Raw genomic sequence first — 17,065 nt, forward strand, 5'->3', positions numbered from 1 at the left:
ATTTGCCTCTTGTTTAGTTCTATATTGCTTCAGTTGCCATTATCTAATTTAGTAAATAAAGGAAAATTTGAGACATTTTGTATGGCCCAAATTCAAGGGCATTCCCACCTGGCCAAAAGCTCATTAATTATTGTTCCTTCAATTTAATAGATAGTCAACTTTTTAGGGAATGGAGAGAAAAAATCATTGAAAAATTTGGATTTAAGAGAATGGTGTAAATTTTAGTCCCTTTAAAATATTTTTGATCTTAGTAATTGGTAATTCTTTCGTCTTAATTTATTTGTTGTGATTAGTCAAATAGTTATTTTAAATTAATTGTCATTTTCAACTTTATGACAACTTTTAAATTTTACGCTTAATAGTAATTGTTCTTGAAGACTACAAAATACCTCAATTATGGAGATATAACACATAAATAGAGTAAATATTCAATAAAGAGGTATTATATCTTAAAAATAAATAAGCGTAAAACTTCTCAAAATTAATATTTTCTTATTGGGTGTGTAAAAATAACACGACGGATAACTTGAGATGGATACAATGTAGCAGTAACTTTTTGTGGTTGGTATAATTTAGAAGACTTTGGAGCCACATTTAAAATCTATTACTTTATTTATGCGCTTGAATTATTATTTAATATTATTCTTATAATATTATTAAGTTGATTTTGGTAAAGACACTAAACTAATATTATATAAATATTTTATTATCATACATTTCAATTAAAATTGTTATTTTAATTTTTTGAGGTTGGGCCCGGGCTTAGCACGGGCCTGTTGGGCCCGGGCTTAGCACGGGCCTCCCGCAACTAGTATAGTATCTATAGATCCACTTAGGTAAGCCAGAACATAACCATTTCAACTAGTATAGTATATATACACCAAGTAAACAGAACATACAAGCAGGTCTCTAAACCTCAATAACACTTTTAGAATGTTCAGCCAGTTACTTCAGTCATAGGACAATGATACCTCAGAGTTTAAAAGAGATTTTGAAGGACTTTAACAAATTCCAATCAAACACAGATGGCTTCATTCATACATGCTCTGGATTTAAAGGGACTTATCATGCAACATTTGATTCACAAAAAAAACTAGTTTAGGCACAGGCATATGTTAGACTCAATCAAAACAAGATGCTATACCAGCCATATTCAAACTAACATACTTCATAGTCATAACTAGTTTTCAAGACAGAACAAGACAAGCATGGATAAGCCTTGACAATCATACTGACAAGAAACATAGCCACAACAGCTAGATATCAACATCGAAGCCTTAGTTATAGCATTTGGGCATAAAGAGACCACACAACCCAATTGATTAAGGTCAGAACCAAACATATAGAACAACAACATAGGTTTAGATCCTCAAATTCCATATTGTTAACAGACTCTAGGTGATCTAAGCTCAGACAAGCATATCATAAATTAGTTAGGCATACAAACATGATTAACGAGTCTTTCAATCCATACTGAACACACAACTAATCATATAGCAGTATACAACATGTATGCAGAACCTATTAGCATTCTAGTATTTGCAAATAAGAGTACCAACTGAAAATAGAATCCATTCAAAGTAAACAACATCCATAAACTAACTTCTTGACATTTTAGACTTTGATTAAGAGTTAAACATGTGGAGTGATAACATAGGCTCAGATTATCAAACTTGCAGGGAAACTAGCATACACAGATTCAAGTAGGCAGGGATATAAACTAACCATAATCTGGTAAGTCTAGACAACATGTGTATCCTCTTTCATACTTCATATCATATTGCTAACAGAGAACTTAAGTAATCTAAACAGAGGTAGGTTGACCACAAAGCAGTTAAACACATAAACATAGATGTCAAGCCACATGAGTTGAACTAACCCAAAAATAATTAAAGATTTCAGACATATAGCCATTTAATTGCAAAAACATAGGAGAAAGAAGGCGGCTAGGGTTTCATGGGAGTGAGGAGAGGGTGAGGGAGGAGAGAGGGGTAAGGGGTGTTTGGGATGTGAAAATGAAAACAAAGAGGGGTATTACCCTTTTTAACTGATGTTAAGCTGGGTCAAGTCCAATCGGACTGGGCCTGGTCCATTTTTAAAGGGAAATTGGATTGTCCTGATATATACACGCATATACGTGTGATTTACATGTAATCTGCGCATATATGCATGATTTTGGCACTTGTTTTAATTAATAACCAAAATTAAGACAAAGCTAATTAATTTAGATCATTAGGCGTAATTAGATGGGACTAATTAAACAAACTAAAGGCTAGATCTTGCAAATATTGTCCTTAAATTGACTTATCTAATCGGGCTATTTCAAATATGGCCGCTTTAGTTCAATTAGCCAATTTAAAGTAACAGATTTGCATAAATGACCTTACTTGACCAACTAGAAAGACAAATTTGCAATACTGACCTCAATTATGGGAATTGATTTCCAACTGGGTCATAATTGAACTATCGATTGATTTTTTCAATTGTAGCAATTTAATGAACAATTTACAGAATTAATCACTATTAAAGACTCGATTAATTATGATAAAAATTCTAATAAATTGAGCATGCAAAAAACAAATCAAGAATTAAGGAGTAAGATGATTAATTCGTTTAATTAATCAGATTCCTTGAATTAGACAGAGTAAAATACTTGCTAATTGACAATTTAATAATTCAAAAAATTAAATAATTTGATGTAAATTTCTTTTTCTCCCGGTTAATTTAGCAAATGTCATAATTGTTGTAGTAAAATGTGTAAATTAATTTCTAAATGACTCATAACATTATAGGAATTATTTTACCAATTAAGAATGGTAAAATATTATCTAAATAATTTTATAAAATCATTTCGACTTCTTAAAAAAAAAATACACATTTCACTCTGTTTGATATCCAAGGACTCTAGTAATTAAATAAATTATGGGAGGTCAAAAATTAGGTGTCAACAACTAGTTGGGGTCAATTTGCCCCAAAACTATGCAAAATGGAACAAATTTGCCCTTATTTTTTAAATGGTGGAAGGTAAGCACCCGATGATGACACATATTACGCAATTAAGAATTAATTCTCTAAAACAAAGGGTAAATTTGAACCTTTCCCATAGTTCAGAGGCAAATTTGATCTTTTTGCATAATTCAAAGGCAAATTTAACCCTTCCACCTAGTTTTGAGTTTCTAAATTCTTGTGTTCCTCCTTTCTCTCTTCGGCCGCTACATCTACCACTAATCACCCTTTCTTTCTCCTTCCTCCTTGTGTCTTCCCGCCACCATCGTTATCATCACATCACCACCATCTTCTCTTCCCCTTTCCTTTCTCTTTCTCTGACCTCGTCACCACCCATAACACTAGGAGGGAATATGCTAAACGACTTAAACATACAATATAGAATACTATTCTAATGCAGGTGTATAGCCACATTTGGAACAAGGAAGGAAGAAAGGGTGATTGGAGATAGAGGTAGTGCCACGAAGAGAGAAAATAGGAATTAAAAAAATTGTACAGCCGCATAGGGGTCAAATTTTATTCCTTTTCTCTCTCTTTGTGTGACTACCTCTACCGCCGATCATTCTTTATTCCTCTATTGACCCCTATATGCAGCTATACAGCTATATTAAAGTAGTATTCTATATTGCATGTTCAAGTCGTTTAAACATCCCCTCCTAGTGGTGTAGGTGGTGGTGGGGTGGGGATGAGAGGGAAAGGGGAAAAGAAGATGGTGGTGCAGGTGATTATGACCAGTGTTTTATAAGGCGGGGGTGTGAGGTGGACCGTTTTACTTAGCACGGGGCGTAAAACCCATGGAACTTTAAAATTTTAATTTAAAATAACACAAAAAATACGAAAATACATTTGTAGTTTAAACAATTTAAAAGGCTGAAGTGCTTAAAACACCCCCAAACTTGGCGTGGATTATTATTTTCGTCCATGAACCATACCTACTACTAAAAACACCCCTACACTTGGATAAGTGAATTCTTGGATAAGTGATTTAAAACATTAGTAGTTTGGGGGTGTTTTAACCACTTCTAACATGATTAAAAGATTATAGAAAACAAAACTTCTAACTTGATTTTACAATTATAAATGATGCAATAATATAAAAACCTCTTATGAGATGCAAATCAAGTCTAACATCTTACCTCTCAAACAATAGAAGAATCACAATTTCTTAAAATATATTACTACACATACTATGTAACTTACCTCCCTAAATAAAAATAATTAATAAACTTCATCAGTATTATTACTAAAACATCACTGCTTCATGAATAAAAATAAAATTACTTTCAGATAGTGAAATAATAAAAATATGATTATTTTGAGACACAAGACAAAAAACATGAAGATTAATGACAAGTGAAGATGTAAACTTTGGTTATGTATTTTTAAAAGAAATATTTAGTAATATTCACCGTCACGATGTTCTCAAATAATAAATATGCAATACAACGACTTATTATTTGAGCTACTCTCATTTTTCTTAATTTATAGATGAAAAAAATTTATCAAGCATCATTTATTTGTTAAAGAATTATGGGGAACAATGTTAACTAAGGAATTTGACACACAATTTATGTAAGAACAATTAGTCGAGCCCGAGCGTAAGGCATTAGGCGTGTTTAGGGCGTACCGTCGGGCGCTTAAGGCATAAGCCTCATATGTAAGCCTCGAGGCGTTTTGTCAGTGCCTCCCCCCCTCCCCTCGGGGGGGGGGGGGGGGGGCGAGTTCCGAGGCAAGTCCCAAAACTGCCTTTTAAAAACATTGATTATGACAATGGCGGCGCCCGACGGGGAGACACAAGGAGAAAGGAGGACTGGTGATAGAGATAGTGGCGGGAAGAGAGAAAGGAGGAACCAAAAAAAAAAAAAAAAACTCAAAATTAGGAAAAGGGTCAAATTTGCCCTTGAACTATGTCAAAGTGTCAAATTTACTCCAAAACTATGCGAAAGCTTTAAATTAACCCTCCATTTTAAAAAAATAAAATCAATCCTTACTGCAAGACACGTGCGGCATCACCGAGTGCTAAACTTCCACCGTTTAAAAATAAGAATAAGGACAAATTTGTTCCATTCCTCAGAGTTTAAAAACAAATTTAACCCCAACTAATAACGATGAGGACATTAACTATAAATGGAGGGCAAATACTTTGGTACAGTTCAAGGGCAAAAAGTCAGGTGAGATTAAACTAATTCATCTTCCTCAATAATAATTTCCGTTTTATATTCCTAAAATAAAAGTTAAAGAGGCATATGGAATTGGAAACTAAGATGTGAACCACATGCTCCCTTAATAATTGTAAAATATAGTCCCACCGTCTAATTTATGTGGCATCATTTAATTTAAAACAGAATTTAAGAAAGAAACAAGTCTTAAATATTTTTGTGACCGTAAATTACCTCAAAAAGTTAAATTATTCCTAAATATAAAAAAAGTGATATTTTTTTGGAGACAGATTAAAAAGAAAAGTTGGTCACGTAAATTGGCATTCTTTCAATAGTCGCATTCAATCGAATTATAACGTTAGACGATGAAATTATTTATGAACATTATTGTTGTAATTTTTATTGATAAATAGTTCCTTTCCTTTACAATTAATTTCTGTTATATTTTTAAAATTTAAAATGAAAATGACGCGTGGTTTGTTGTTCTTTCACTTTTGATTGAAGGTAGAAATCAATTAGCCAGAAGCAACATGGACCTTCTACGGATTCCTACGTTGATCTTTATAAGTGAAAATAGTGACAGTATGAGTTTTAAGGCGTGCAAACTGAACACGTCAGAGCAATTGAGACCAGTAATAGTCAACCAAAAGAAATAAGGGGAGATTAGGTGGACAACACAACTGCAAGACAATCCACCAATGAAAATGGTGGTGCTTATTCAATATCCCATTTTTTACTTCTTTGTCTGTTAGTAAATTTGTACTAGAAAGAAGAAAAAAGGAAACTTCATGATGTGAATAAACTGAAAAGAAACAAAAATATCAAAAAAGGAGGTGCCAAGAGTGCACGTTAAATGTTTGCTCTTTTTTTCATCTTTCTTTTGAGCATTAAAAAAGTAAACTACCCAAATTTCTTGTTTTGCTCAAAAGGGTCCACAAGAATTATATAAAACATTGGTTTGACAATTTAAGAAGCTTTGTGTACTTCTTCTTGCTGTTCCATTTTTCAGTCATATTGTAAGTGTTATTGCTCTCTTATAGTATTATTAATTCTAATGCATATTTTGGTAAGTGGGGTGGGAAAAGTTTGTCTTTTTTTTTTTTCCACAATTGTTATGATGGGATTTGTATGAGAATATATTAAGAGTGTGAGTTCAAGATTGATTTTTTTTTCCCCTACTTTTGTTGTTAGTTGAACCTATTATTCCCTTTTTCTTGGATAATATGTTTGTTGGTTGCTGACTATCAATTATTGATGCCTATGTTTATGTTGTCATGCTATTGTCTGCTGTTTTTGATCAAATACAACTGTGTGTTGCTTATCAAGAGTTTATTTAATCTGGTAAGAAGTTTGTGTATCCATGTAGGATAAGTGCGAGATTTATGGATTGAATCTAACTAAGTATTTAGTTGGGATGTAATGGTCCTGAATAGAGCGGAATGGATATAGGCGATTCATAAACTGAACCTAATTATTTCGAGATTGAGGAGTAGTTGATTGACTACTATCTAGACTGAATGAAAATGTATCAAGGGGATGCATAATTTAGTTCCGGGAGATAGGGGTTGATGAATCAGAACGTGCAAAGGGAAGAAATTTTCCATCTAGAAGTAGCCTGTAGGTATCCTGAACCATTATGTTTGAACAACCTTGAGTGATCAAATTAAAGATAGTTGGGAAAGAAGAATGATTAAAAAGAACTAAAGAAGGCTAGTGATTGGGTAATGAAGAAGATTATGTGTTTACATGACCAAAATTTATCACTGACATAGTTGGGCAACACTAGTATTTCTCGTTCAAATTGCTTGGAAAATGTTAAATGTTTTAAGTACTACCACGTGGTTATCTTTACTTGATTCTTGATGCAATAGCTCTTTCTTTACTACCTCCAGTGAAAGAGTTGAAGTTTGTCTGTTGCTGGCTCTAATAGACTCTTTTGATCTCTTTATTGGCTCATGTTCAGGTTTCATATCATAAATGGCGGCAATGTTGGCTTCTCAAAGCTGTTATTGCCGCAGAGGAGATTCGATAAATCATGGAAGCAATGTAAACAACCTAAGTTTTTCAGGCTCAATCTCTATCGTATTTTTGTCGAAATTTGATAGACAATCTGGTAAACCACCTAGAAAGATTCACCGGCTTAAAGTGCAAGTGCAACATACTGAGTCCCCTGAAAAAGTTGGTATAAATGGTCGTCCAGTTAAAATGGTACCTACAAATGAAGTTACAAAGAGAATAGCACCACCATCTGTAAATGGTTCTGGGATTGTTAATGGTTCCACACAGAGAATCAATGGAGCAAATATAGTTAAGCGGGTTCCTAATCCAGCTCCTGCAAAGAAACAAAAATCTAAAGAACTTCTGCCTCCTGAAGATCTAAAGGTTTTACCTTCAGATGAAAGTTTCAGCTGGGCTAATGAGAATTATAACTCCATCCAAAGAAGTGTAGATGTGTGGTCCTTTGTCCTTTCGCTACGGGCACGTGTTTTCTTGGACAATGCAAAATGGACATATGTTGGTGGCTTTACTGAAGATAAACAGGTTAGTTTTCTTTTATCTTTATTCAATTTGAATTCATATTTAAGGGTAACGTTGTACCTAGTCCAGGGATACTCTCTTATCCCTTCTTCGTCTTCTCGGATTATGTGATTTTATGAGCATTATGAGTAATAAGCTTTGTACAAACAGAAAATCAGAAGACGTGGAACTGCTTCATGGTTAAGAGAATGTGTGCTGCAGCTTGGTCCTACATTTATCAAACTTGGGCAGTTATCCTCTACTAGATCTGATCTATTTCCTCGAGAATTTGTTGATGAGCTTGCTAAGTTGCAGGTATAGCTAACCTTCTTTCTGAGATTGCGAACATGATCTCCTCAATTACTTGCACTTAGTTCACACTTGAAAATGAATTATCTGAGCATGGCTTTGATTTTGTATTGCATTGTAATCATTCAGGACAGAGTACCGGCCTTCTCCCCCAAGAAAGCAAAAGAGTTTATTAAAAAGGAGCTGGGAGTTCCAGTTGATATTTTGTATAAGGAGTTTGAAGATCAACCCCTTGCAGCAGCTAGTCTTGGTCAGGTGTTTGGTTTATTTATATTTTCTTTTATATCTTTGAAGTGAACTGTATTCTTTAAGCTCTGATTTCTCAAAAGATATTATCTAGTCCATGATCTTTGTTAAAATGAAGCCCATCAACTTTGATGAAATGAAGAACAAAATGGTTACCTTTTAGATTGTAGCCAGACTTTAGCAACCTGGTCTTCCGTAATACTGCAAGTAATTCGTCCTGATTTCTGTTTGTAAAATGCTCTTAGGTGCACCGGGCTGTCTTACATAACGGAGAGAAAGTTGTTGTGAAAGTTCAGAGACCCGGCCTAAAGAAACTATTCGATATTGATCTGAGTAAGTATTATGCACTAGAAATGTTAGCCAATCATGTTTACTGCTTACTGAAAGTTCAACATTCTCTCCTTTGATTCAGAAAATTTAAAGTTGATCGCGGAGTACTTTCAGAAAAGTGAAACTCTTGGTGGTCCAACACGCGACTGGATAGGAATATATGAAGAATGTGCTAAGTAAGCCAGAATATTCTAATCCATGCTCTTAGAAAAGCTAGACGTAATGGCAATTGCTATAACTAGTATTTTTGTCCACTTTGTGCTGTTTTACTCAACCCCCTTTCCTACCTAGTCTACAAATATACTGGACCTTTTGCCAAAATTACAAGTTTTTCCTTCTGCAAAACTAGCTGACCTCAGATATATGATTATTTTTTTAGCCATCTGACATTTTTAGAAGGAATCATCTCTCTTCTATGAACTTCCAGTCTTTAACTATTGTTTTAAACTATCTCCTGTCCTAGCAATAAAAGAATAAAGAACCTTAGCTCTTGCTGAATATGATGAACAATTCAAACATTTCTCTCATTCTAGTTAAGGAAGTCATCTAATTAGTGCAGGTGGTATTATATAGTTCTCGAATCCCTTCCATTGATATTTTGATGTGTGTAGAATAACACTATTTGGTTGAGCTGAAAAGTGGATACAATTGAAAGATATTACAAAATGGACAAAGGGTGCGAGATATATAATTTGTTTTGAACTTTACAAAAGGTCTGAAAGTAAAGGTGGAAGAGGGATTTTTTTTTTAGAAGGGGTGGGGGGGGGGGGGGGGGGGGGGGGTGGGGTTAGTGGTGTTGTTGGCCTGTCCAAAAGCCGTACGCACCTTTTAATATTCTTGGCTTTGCCATTCCTCCACCTATTGTTTGTAAAAGAATTTAAGTGATTTCAATGAAGATTGCAGCAAAGGAACCTCTACTAGACCTAAAGCCTTACAATCAGAACCGTAAAGGTGAAGTTCAGGCGCTACTTCCTTGGTGAAGTATCTCATTCTACAAAATTGGAAAAAATCTGTCATGCTTAAGATATGAGAAACGGGAGGCGTATCCTTTAGTACTTCTTCTTAGCCAGTGTGCTGTCCATAAGACCTATACTTTCAAACATATCTGTGCTTTTATAGTTTTTATTGTATTTCAAATTATTGTATAAAAGTTTCACGCGGCTTTATACTTCCAAACTCATCTGTACTTTTGGTATCTCCATTGTATTTCAAATCACTGTATTGTTGGACGTATGATTTAATCACATTAAATATTAAAACAATTCCTAAACATAATGGAAAACAGAAACTGAGAGCCTCTAGTGGTTACGAAGTGGTAAATCAGCACGATAATTTGAGAAGTTACCAAGTCAGTTGTAGAGTTGCAGTGCAAGCAACTTTTTCATTGACTTCAACTAATTATCTCTCAAGATCCTTGAAGTACTTTTTATGTTTTATATCAATCTACTACTTCAATTGTATATTTGCAAAAAGTACTAGCTAATTCTTAATACCAATAAATAAATGAGGGGATGATACTTTAGTTTCTTGTTCATATGTAGGGATTGACTGTATAGTGATTGTATGCGCTCACTTGAACTTTATTCTTCTTCTTTCTTCTTGTGCATTTATGTGTCTTAAGTACTTGGTCAATAAATATATATAAACTACAAGCCTTATAGCGTACTTTTTTTGTTTGTTTTGAAACTGGTAATTTTAAGTCTTATAGAATACTTACTACTTAGATTCCTAGATTTTCTTCTATACAAGATATCTGCTTCTTTTTCTTTCATCTAAATTATTTTTTCTTGCATATAAAGATCATCTATATCTATCAGAGTCACAAATTTCATCGATTAGAAATCGCAAAAAGTATATTTTCTTGCTTTCACCCCTTAAGATGAGAACCTTGTGGTCACCACTGTGCAAAGGTATACGATGCATAATTTTCCATATTTAGATCAGATTGACATTCCTGACTACCTTCTTTCCATAATTTTGACTCCTTGATGGTCTGTCATACTTCCTAATTCTTTTTTGGCTTCAGCTTTTCACATTTAGTACAAGCAGAGGAACTTTTTAGAAAAGAAGTTTTTTGAGAAGGTAGGAAAGAAGTTATAGGATGAAGATCACACGAGATATATGGCCTCAGAGCCGATAATTGTTCAGAATTCAAACTTCTAGAATGCGTTCTCTTATCTGCAGACTTGGATTCGTAGTTAGAGCTGCTTTACTGTGTATTTATATATCCACTACTTATATCCAGTAGTGCCTCTCATAGGCTTATTGCTTATTCAGTCTCCAATAAATCACCATTTGGCCAAGATTTAATTTTATTCATTGCTAAGAGATGTCTCAAACCCGCAACCTTCTGATAAACATGAAAGGAGTAGAAGATATTTCTATCTACTAAACTTTGTCTTCATGAAATTTTCAGGATATTGTATGAGGAAATCGATTATATAAATGAAGGGAAGAATGCTGATAGATTTCGCCGGGACTTTCGGAACATAAAGTGGGTCCGAGTGCCTGTATGTTTCCTTCCTCATTCCAACCCAAACAATTTATAATTTGCTTCCTTCTATCTTTTCTTTTATGTTGTTTTTTACATTATCAGTTAATCAGTTGGCCTTATTTCATCAATCTTTTTTTTTTTTTTTTTTGGGGGTGGGGGTTGATTGTTTTAAATAGCAAATGCGAGTAATGGTTACATGCTGATAAAAGCAAGTGGTATGGAGTAGGATTCAAGTAGGAAATAATTTGCGCGTATAATGGTTGATAAAGTTCTCATTTTGGTAAAAATATTTCTATAGGTTTGCAACAGGGGTGTAAATCATATTTCTTTTACTACTACTAAAAGAAATATATTTCTTTCACTGGCTGTTATGATAAATCATAAGTACCTTATTTCCTAACTTAATTTCATTATTTTCCTTTTCCAATGTAGCTGGTATACTGGGACTATACAGCAACTAAGGTTTTGACTCTGGAATACGTTCCAGGTTCCTCTCGGTGCTTTGTCCTCCTTTTTGTTCAATAAATACTTTCATTTGATTTATCCTGAATAAGGTTCCATTACCTTAATGAACAGGGATAAAGATCAACCAGTTGGATCAGATAGATTCACGGGGTTATAGCCGATCCCGGATTGCATCTCGTTCCATAGAAGCCTATTTAATTCAGGTAAATTAGTCATTGCACTCATTCTTAAATTTTCTGGATAGATGCTAATCAGCTGGGTTAGATGCTATTCCTTTGTGTCTGATACTCTTTTCCTGACATTACCTTGTGCAGATACTGAAGACTGGTTTTTTCCATGCTGATCCACATCCGGGGAATCTTGCAATTGATGTTGACGAAGCTCTAATCTATTATGACTTTGGTATGATGGGAGACATCAAGAGTTTCACAAGGGAGAGATTACTGGGACTTTTTTATGCTGTCTACGAAAAGGACGCAAAAAAGGTCAGTCTAGTGTTTCTTTTTGTGTAATTTATAGTAGTACAGTTGGGAACCAAATGCATTGGGCCACTCCTATGCCCCGTAGTCTTAGTACAAGCTGATGCAAATATACCTGCTACCGTTATGGTCCCGACACGCTCTATGTTTTCTTCATATTTATAGAAATTCTTTGTTTTTTTGAGTGTGTTGTTTTCCTACTATCCATCAAGAGGTATGCTTAGGTGCTTCATTCTTTCGGGTTTAACGTAGCCATTAGCAACAACAACAACGAACAACAACATACCCAGTATAATCCCACTAGGCTGGGTCTGGGGAACATAGCCTAAGCATGGTAGAAATGTTATTATATGATCAACTAAACATTCGAGATCAAATAAATAATTTTGTGTGGTTGCGTCGTCTTTACACTGTTTGCTTCTGTATTAGAAAAAAGTTTTCCTTCCATTTTAACAATAGACAATATAGTAACTCTCTGAAATAATTTATCAAAAAGGTACTCTGAAATATGTTTAGTTAAAGGAATCAGTTGAACATAAAGATAAGCAGCATCCTGGAATGATGTAACAGTAAAGCACTATTTTCGTAAACATGAGTAATTTCCATCCTGGGAGAGCCTGCTACATGAACTAGTTTAATTCTAAAGTTCTTACAACACTAGAGAGAGTCATAAAGTTGTTGTATTTAGGGTAAGTTGGACAGTGAAGGATGATTTAGAAGTGACTAGATACATTTTTCAAAGAAAAGTAACTACTCAAAATTTCATTCAGTTAGTCTAGTTAGTTACTTTCAGTTTGGACTCTCCTGGCGAACAAATCTTGTAAGACAATCAGCCTTTTGCTTCATGCTCCACATGCGTTTACCACCTGTCACCTGCCTCAGTAATTTTTGAAGGTCATTTGCTTGTTTCCTTGCTTTAGCAAATTGCATTCAAAGATTTTAGAGTAGAGAGAGCTAATTCTTTATGTATATTAATTAGACAAATACTATGTGTGTTCAGGTTATGCAAGGGCTTATTGATCTGGGAGCACTTCAGCCTACAGGAGACATGTCAGCTGTATGTATACCCTGACCCCCAACCCCTGCAAAGAAAAAGGGAAAAATCACGAATGAATTTAAGGGCTTATCTAAGACTAGCTATCTATTGACACTTCTTAAAATTTTTGTTCTTCTTAGGTGAGGAGATCTGTTCAGTTTTTCTTGGATAACTTGTTGAATCAAAGACCGGATCAGCAGCAGACTTTGGCTGCAATTGGTGAGGTATGCAGAATTTGCAATTTTTCTCTTAAAATAGCTAGGCTTATTAGTAATTTTGACATCTTTTAGGATATTGAAGAGAATAATATATGGTGGACTATATTTGATTCAAATATTTGTCTGAGCCACTCGTTTAAGAGGTGTTTATGATGATTGGCTGTAGTGTCTCATGGCATCCCTGTTCATTTGAACTCACTTTGTCAAAATCCTAAATTGTCTTTTGGGAAGTCTATTAGACTGATATGTTCCATTATTTTTGTTAAAAGTGTAGGGATTTTCTTTCCAATATCTTTTTTACTCACTACTATGGAACTAAAAGTAATCTTCATGGCTGAAGAAATTCTTAATGTGCCCCATGCATACTTTCTTGCATTTTTCTTCGTCCACCCTTAATAGTTAGTATAACAGTGTATTACATATAAAGAGCTTGAGAGGTTGTTAATAACTATCAAGGATTAGAGAGCTTAAAGAGGTGGCTAATAAAATGGAATCTAGTTTACCAACTGTTAGCAGCAAACAAACTAAACAAAGCAATGAATAAGCAAAAGAGTTGGTTGTTCTCTGTAATTTGTTGGATTTTAATAATGTTATGACTATTCCAGTTAGTAAAGGAAGTGTCGTAGTCTTGCTAAATTAGGTTCTCACTGGTGTGTTGAAACCACGTTCACTATACTTTTCAGCTGACTTGCAAAAACTTGTACTCAAACAATTAACCACTGTAGCTACAATACTGAAATTTTAAGAATAAAATGTTAGTTTCACTTCAAACTATCTTTGCATGCTTCACAATGTAACAAGAGGACGATAATGCAGGATTTATTTGCTATAGCAACTGATCAACCATTCCGTTTCCCTTCAACCTTTACATTTGTGATCAGGGCATTTTCCACGCTAGAAGGTGCTCTCTCTCTCTCTCTCTCATTCTGAAAAGCAAGGAAACTTCCATTAGTTAAATATACATGTCAAGATCCTTGACTTTTTACAGTCTAGTTATGATGTTATATCTTCTTACAGGTCACTGAACTGAATGTTTCCATCTCTTGTTGAAATCTTGCAGGGATCGGCTATATATTGGATCCCGCTTTCTCCTTTCCGAAGATTGCAGCACCATATGCACAGGTTCATAGATTGTCAAACACCTAACCTCGTCTGACAATTAAATCTTAGCCCCTTTATGGTCTAAAGTTGCTTGAACTATCCTGCAGGAGCTCTTGGACTTGAAACAGCAACGACCCAGTGGTCCACAACTTGTTCAGGAAATAAGGAAACAGGCTGCTGATGTATCAAGCACTTGCTTAAAAATTTCTTGTTTTAAGTTCCGATCAAATAAAGCATGAGTGATACATATCCCATCTAATGTGAAATACTTTCAGGTACGGTCATCCACTATTTCCATGCCTTCAAGAGTTCAGCAGATAGAAGAGATCGTTAAACAGCTTGAATCTGGTGATCTGAAACTCAGAGTTCGGGTCCTTGAGGTAATTAGTTCACTAGAAATCAGTGTGACTTGCATAAATTATTCTATTTGGTTAACGAGCTTATAGTCTTAGACTATGATCTACATTAATTGAACTACTCTGGCAATCAGTCTCATGCAAATCGTTTCACTTTCTAATGCTTCTTGATATTGTGATCTTTTAAAGTCTGAGAGAGCAGCTCGGAAAGCTACAATTCTTCAAATGGCGACCATGTACACAGTTATAGGGGGTACCCTCCTAAACCTTGGTGTAACTTTTACCAGTCAAGGCAGTCAAATTTTCGCAAATGGTTCTTTTATTGGTGCAGGTGACCTTTTAAGGACTATCTTCAGGTTTAATGAATTTGAATTGCACTTGTTTTTTGCTACCAAATATTGACCTTATCTTTGTGCATGCAGGTGTTTTCCTGACTCTCTTCATTAGGTCCATGCAAAGAGTGAACAAACTTGATAAATTTGAGAAAATGATTTAAGTCATTATACATTTCCTCCTTTTCCCCCCCTCTTGGCTTCATTTTTCCTTTTTTATTTTTATTGTTTTTGTGGGGGAGAGAGGGAGGGGACAGGGAACCAAAATGTGACTTCTGGCCATATGTAGGAACCATTTTTATTATGTGGTGCAAGCATACGTACCAAAATTCAATTGGGAGGGGGATAAAAATGTTCCTCATATCTGTAACCATGTCCATATATATTTGTGTATAGCAATAAAATTTATGCTTCAAATTAAGGAATGCACGTATATCGCTAATCTCTCTCTCCTGTATTACTCAATAATCCCAATGTATGTTTTACTTTTTAATTCTTAATTCTTTTTTAATTAGTGTAAGTTGCGTAGGGGGTGTGTGAAAATTATCTTGATCAAACAGCTATAAGCTTTTAAGGATGCCCTGTCAATATGGATAATCAGCAAGTTGAATCACTTTGCACTAATGCACAGATATTGCAATAAAAACTTGCTACGGTTGGATACTAAATGACCTTTTGCAACACCAGCAGATCTTTGAAGGCTGAACAAATGGAGTGGTTTTGATTCCCATTATCTCAGGATTTATACTTTATAATTCTAAATAAGGACTGAAAAACATATTTAGGAAAATGTTTTTTTTTTTAATGTCATTTTGGCATCAGACACTGTATTACATTTATTCTCAGAATTTCATTCTTGATGGGACCCGGATAGCCATGATAAAGTAGGATCTATTATTACCCGTTCAAGTAGGATCAATTCGCAGGAATGCCTTATTTTGGGGTGGTCTTTAATTTTTGTCCCTTAAATTGGTGGTCTTTAATTTTTACCCTTCACCAAATACCATGAGGTTTGGGGTTTGAATTCCGGTCAGTTAAAAAAAAAATCGCACGGCAGGGTTCTATAACAAACTTAGGCCTATTCGGACCAAAGTTAAGTTTGCAGGTAGAATTTTGCCCGCTTCAGGCAAAGTTTCAAACTCTACCTTAAGGTAGAGTTTTGGGTTGCGTTCAAAATTTTGCCTTAAGGCATAGTTTTGAAGGCAAAATTCTGCCTTGTGAATTCAAGTTCTACTTGGCGAAATTTTTTTAAATTTTTAATTGAGCGGAGGTTTGAACCCGAAACTTATAAATTTTACGCGAAAGACAAAAATTAAAGACCAGTGCATTTGAAGGGCACTCCGCACAAATAAATGATTCGTTATTAGCCCTTCTTAAATGAATATATTTCTATTGCAAAGTAGAATTAGTAAAGAAAGAAAGAATTATTTTCAATTCATTTCCCAATGAGTAAGAATGTTAGATGACTTATAGTAATAATTAGGGATGTAATAGTATTATCATATTATTTATTATTTTTTAAAGGTGCCTCAAGTTAATCATGAACAAATAAACATGGACGAAGGGAGTGATATAATACTCCTTCTGTTTACTTTTATTTATTCACTTTTCACTTTGCACATCCCTTAAGAAATAATAAATAAAGTGCATAATTTACCAATCTACCTATATTAATTGATGCATATTTTTATTGAATTAGAAAAATAAATTAAAGTGAGTAATTAATGCTATGGATAAAATGGAAAAAAAGAAATTATCTTGTCTTGATATACTAAAAGTGGCAAGTAAAAGTGAAAATTTATTTTTAGAATACTGAACAAGTAAAAGTAAACGGAGGAAGTAAGCAATAAGCATAAAGTCGACAAAAAATATACTCCCTCTATCTATTTTTACTTGTCCTGTATGACTTGGCACAACCATAAATTACTAAGCCTTCTAATAATTGAAATCAATAAAACATACTTTAAAGTGCAGTCAATAAGAATTTCTTAAAATACATAAGTATGAATTAATAAAT

At 34.3% G+C, this 17,065-nt stretch overlaps 1 protein-coding gene across 2 annotated transcripts; it reads left to right on the forward strand.

The window, feature by feature from the left end:
* The first annotated feature begins 5,921 nt into the window (after positions 1–5,921).
* LOC132616804 (protein ACTIVITY OF BC1 COMPLEX KINASE 7, chloroplastic) lies at positions 5,922–15,469 on the forward strand. Of its 2 annotated transcripts, none has more exons than XM_060331480.1 (18): positions 5,922–6,181; positions 7,129–7,706; positions 7,854–7,997; positions 8,121–8,246; positions 8,483–8,570; positions 8,650–8,743; positions 10,984–11,077; positions 11,494–11,548; positions 11,638–11,729; positions 11,841–12,011; positions 13,006–13,062; positions 13,182–13,265; positions 14,076–14,160; positions 14,320–14,381; positions 14,468–14,542; positions 14,636–14,740; positions 14,906–15,047; positions 15,139–15,469. In XM_060331480.1, the coding sequence occupies exons 2-18, from the start codon at positions 7,143–7,145 to the stop codon at positions 15,210–15,212; spliced, it is 2,112 nt and encodes a 703-aa protein (XP_060187463.1). In that variant the 5' UTR covers positions 5,922–6,181; positions 7,129–7,142; the 3' UTR covers positions 15,213–15,469. The 2 variants fall into 2 exon arrangements, with proteins under 2 accessions (XP_060187463.1, XP_060187464.1); XM_060331481.1 differs by lacking the exon at positions 5,922–6,181 and adding an exon at positions 6,213–6,231.
* The last annotated feature ends 1,596 nt before the right edge of the window (positions 15,470–17,065 follow it).

Source organism: Lycium barbarum, chromosome 11 (assembly GCF_019175385.1).
Source record: "Lycium barbarum isolate Lr01 chromosome 11, ASM1917538v2, whole genome shotgun sequence".
Taxonomy (NCBI): domain Eukaryota; kingdom Viridiplantae; phylum Streptophyta; class Magnoliopsida; order Solanales; family Solanaceae; genus Lycium; species Lycium barbarum.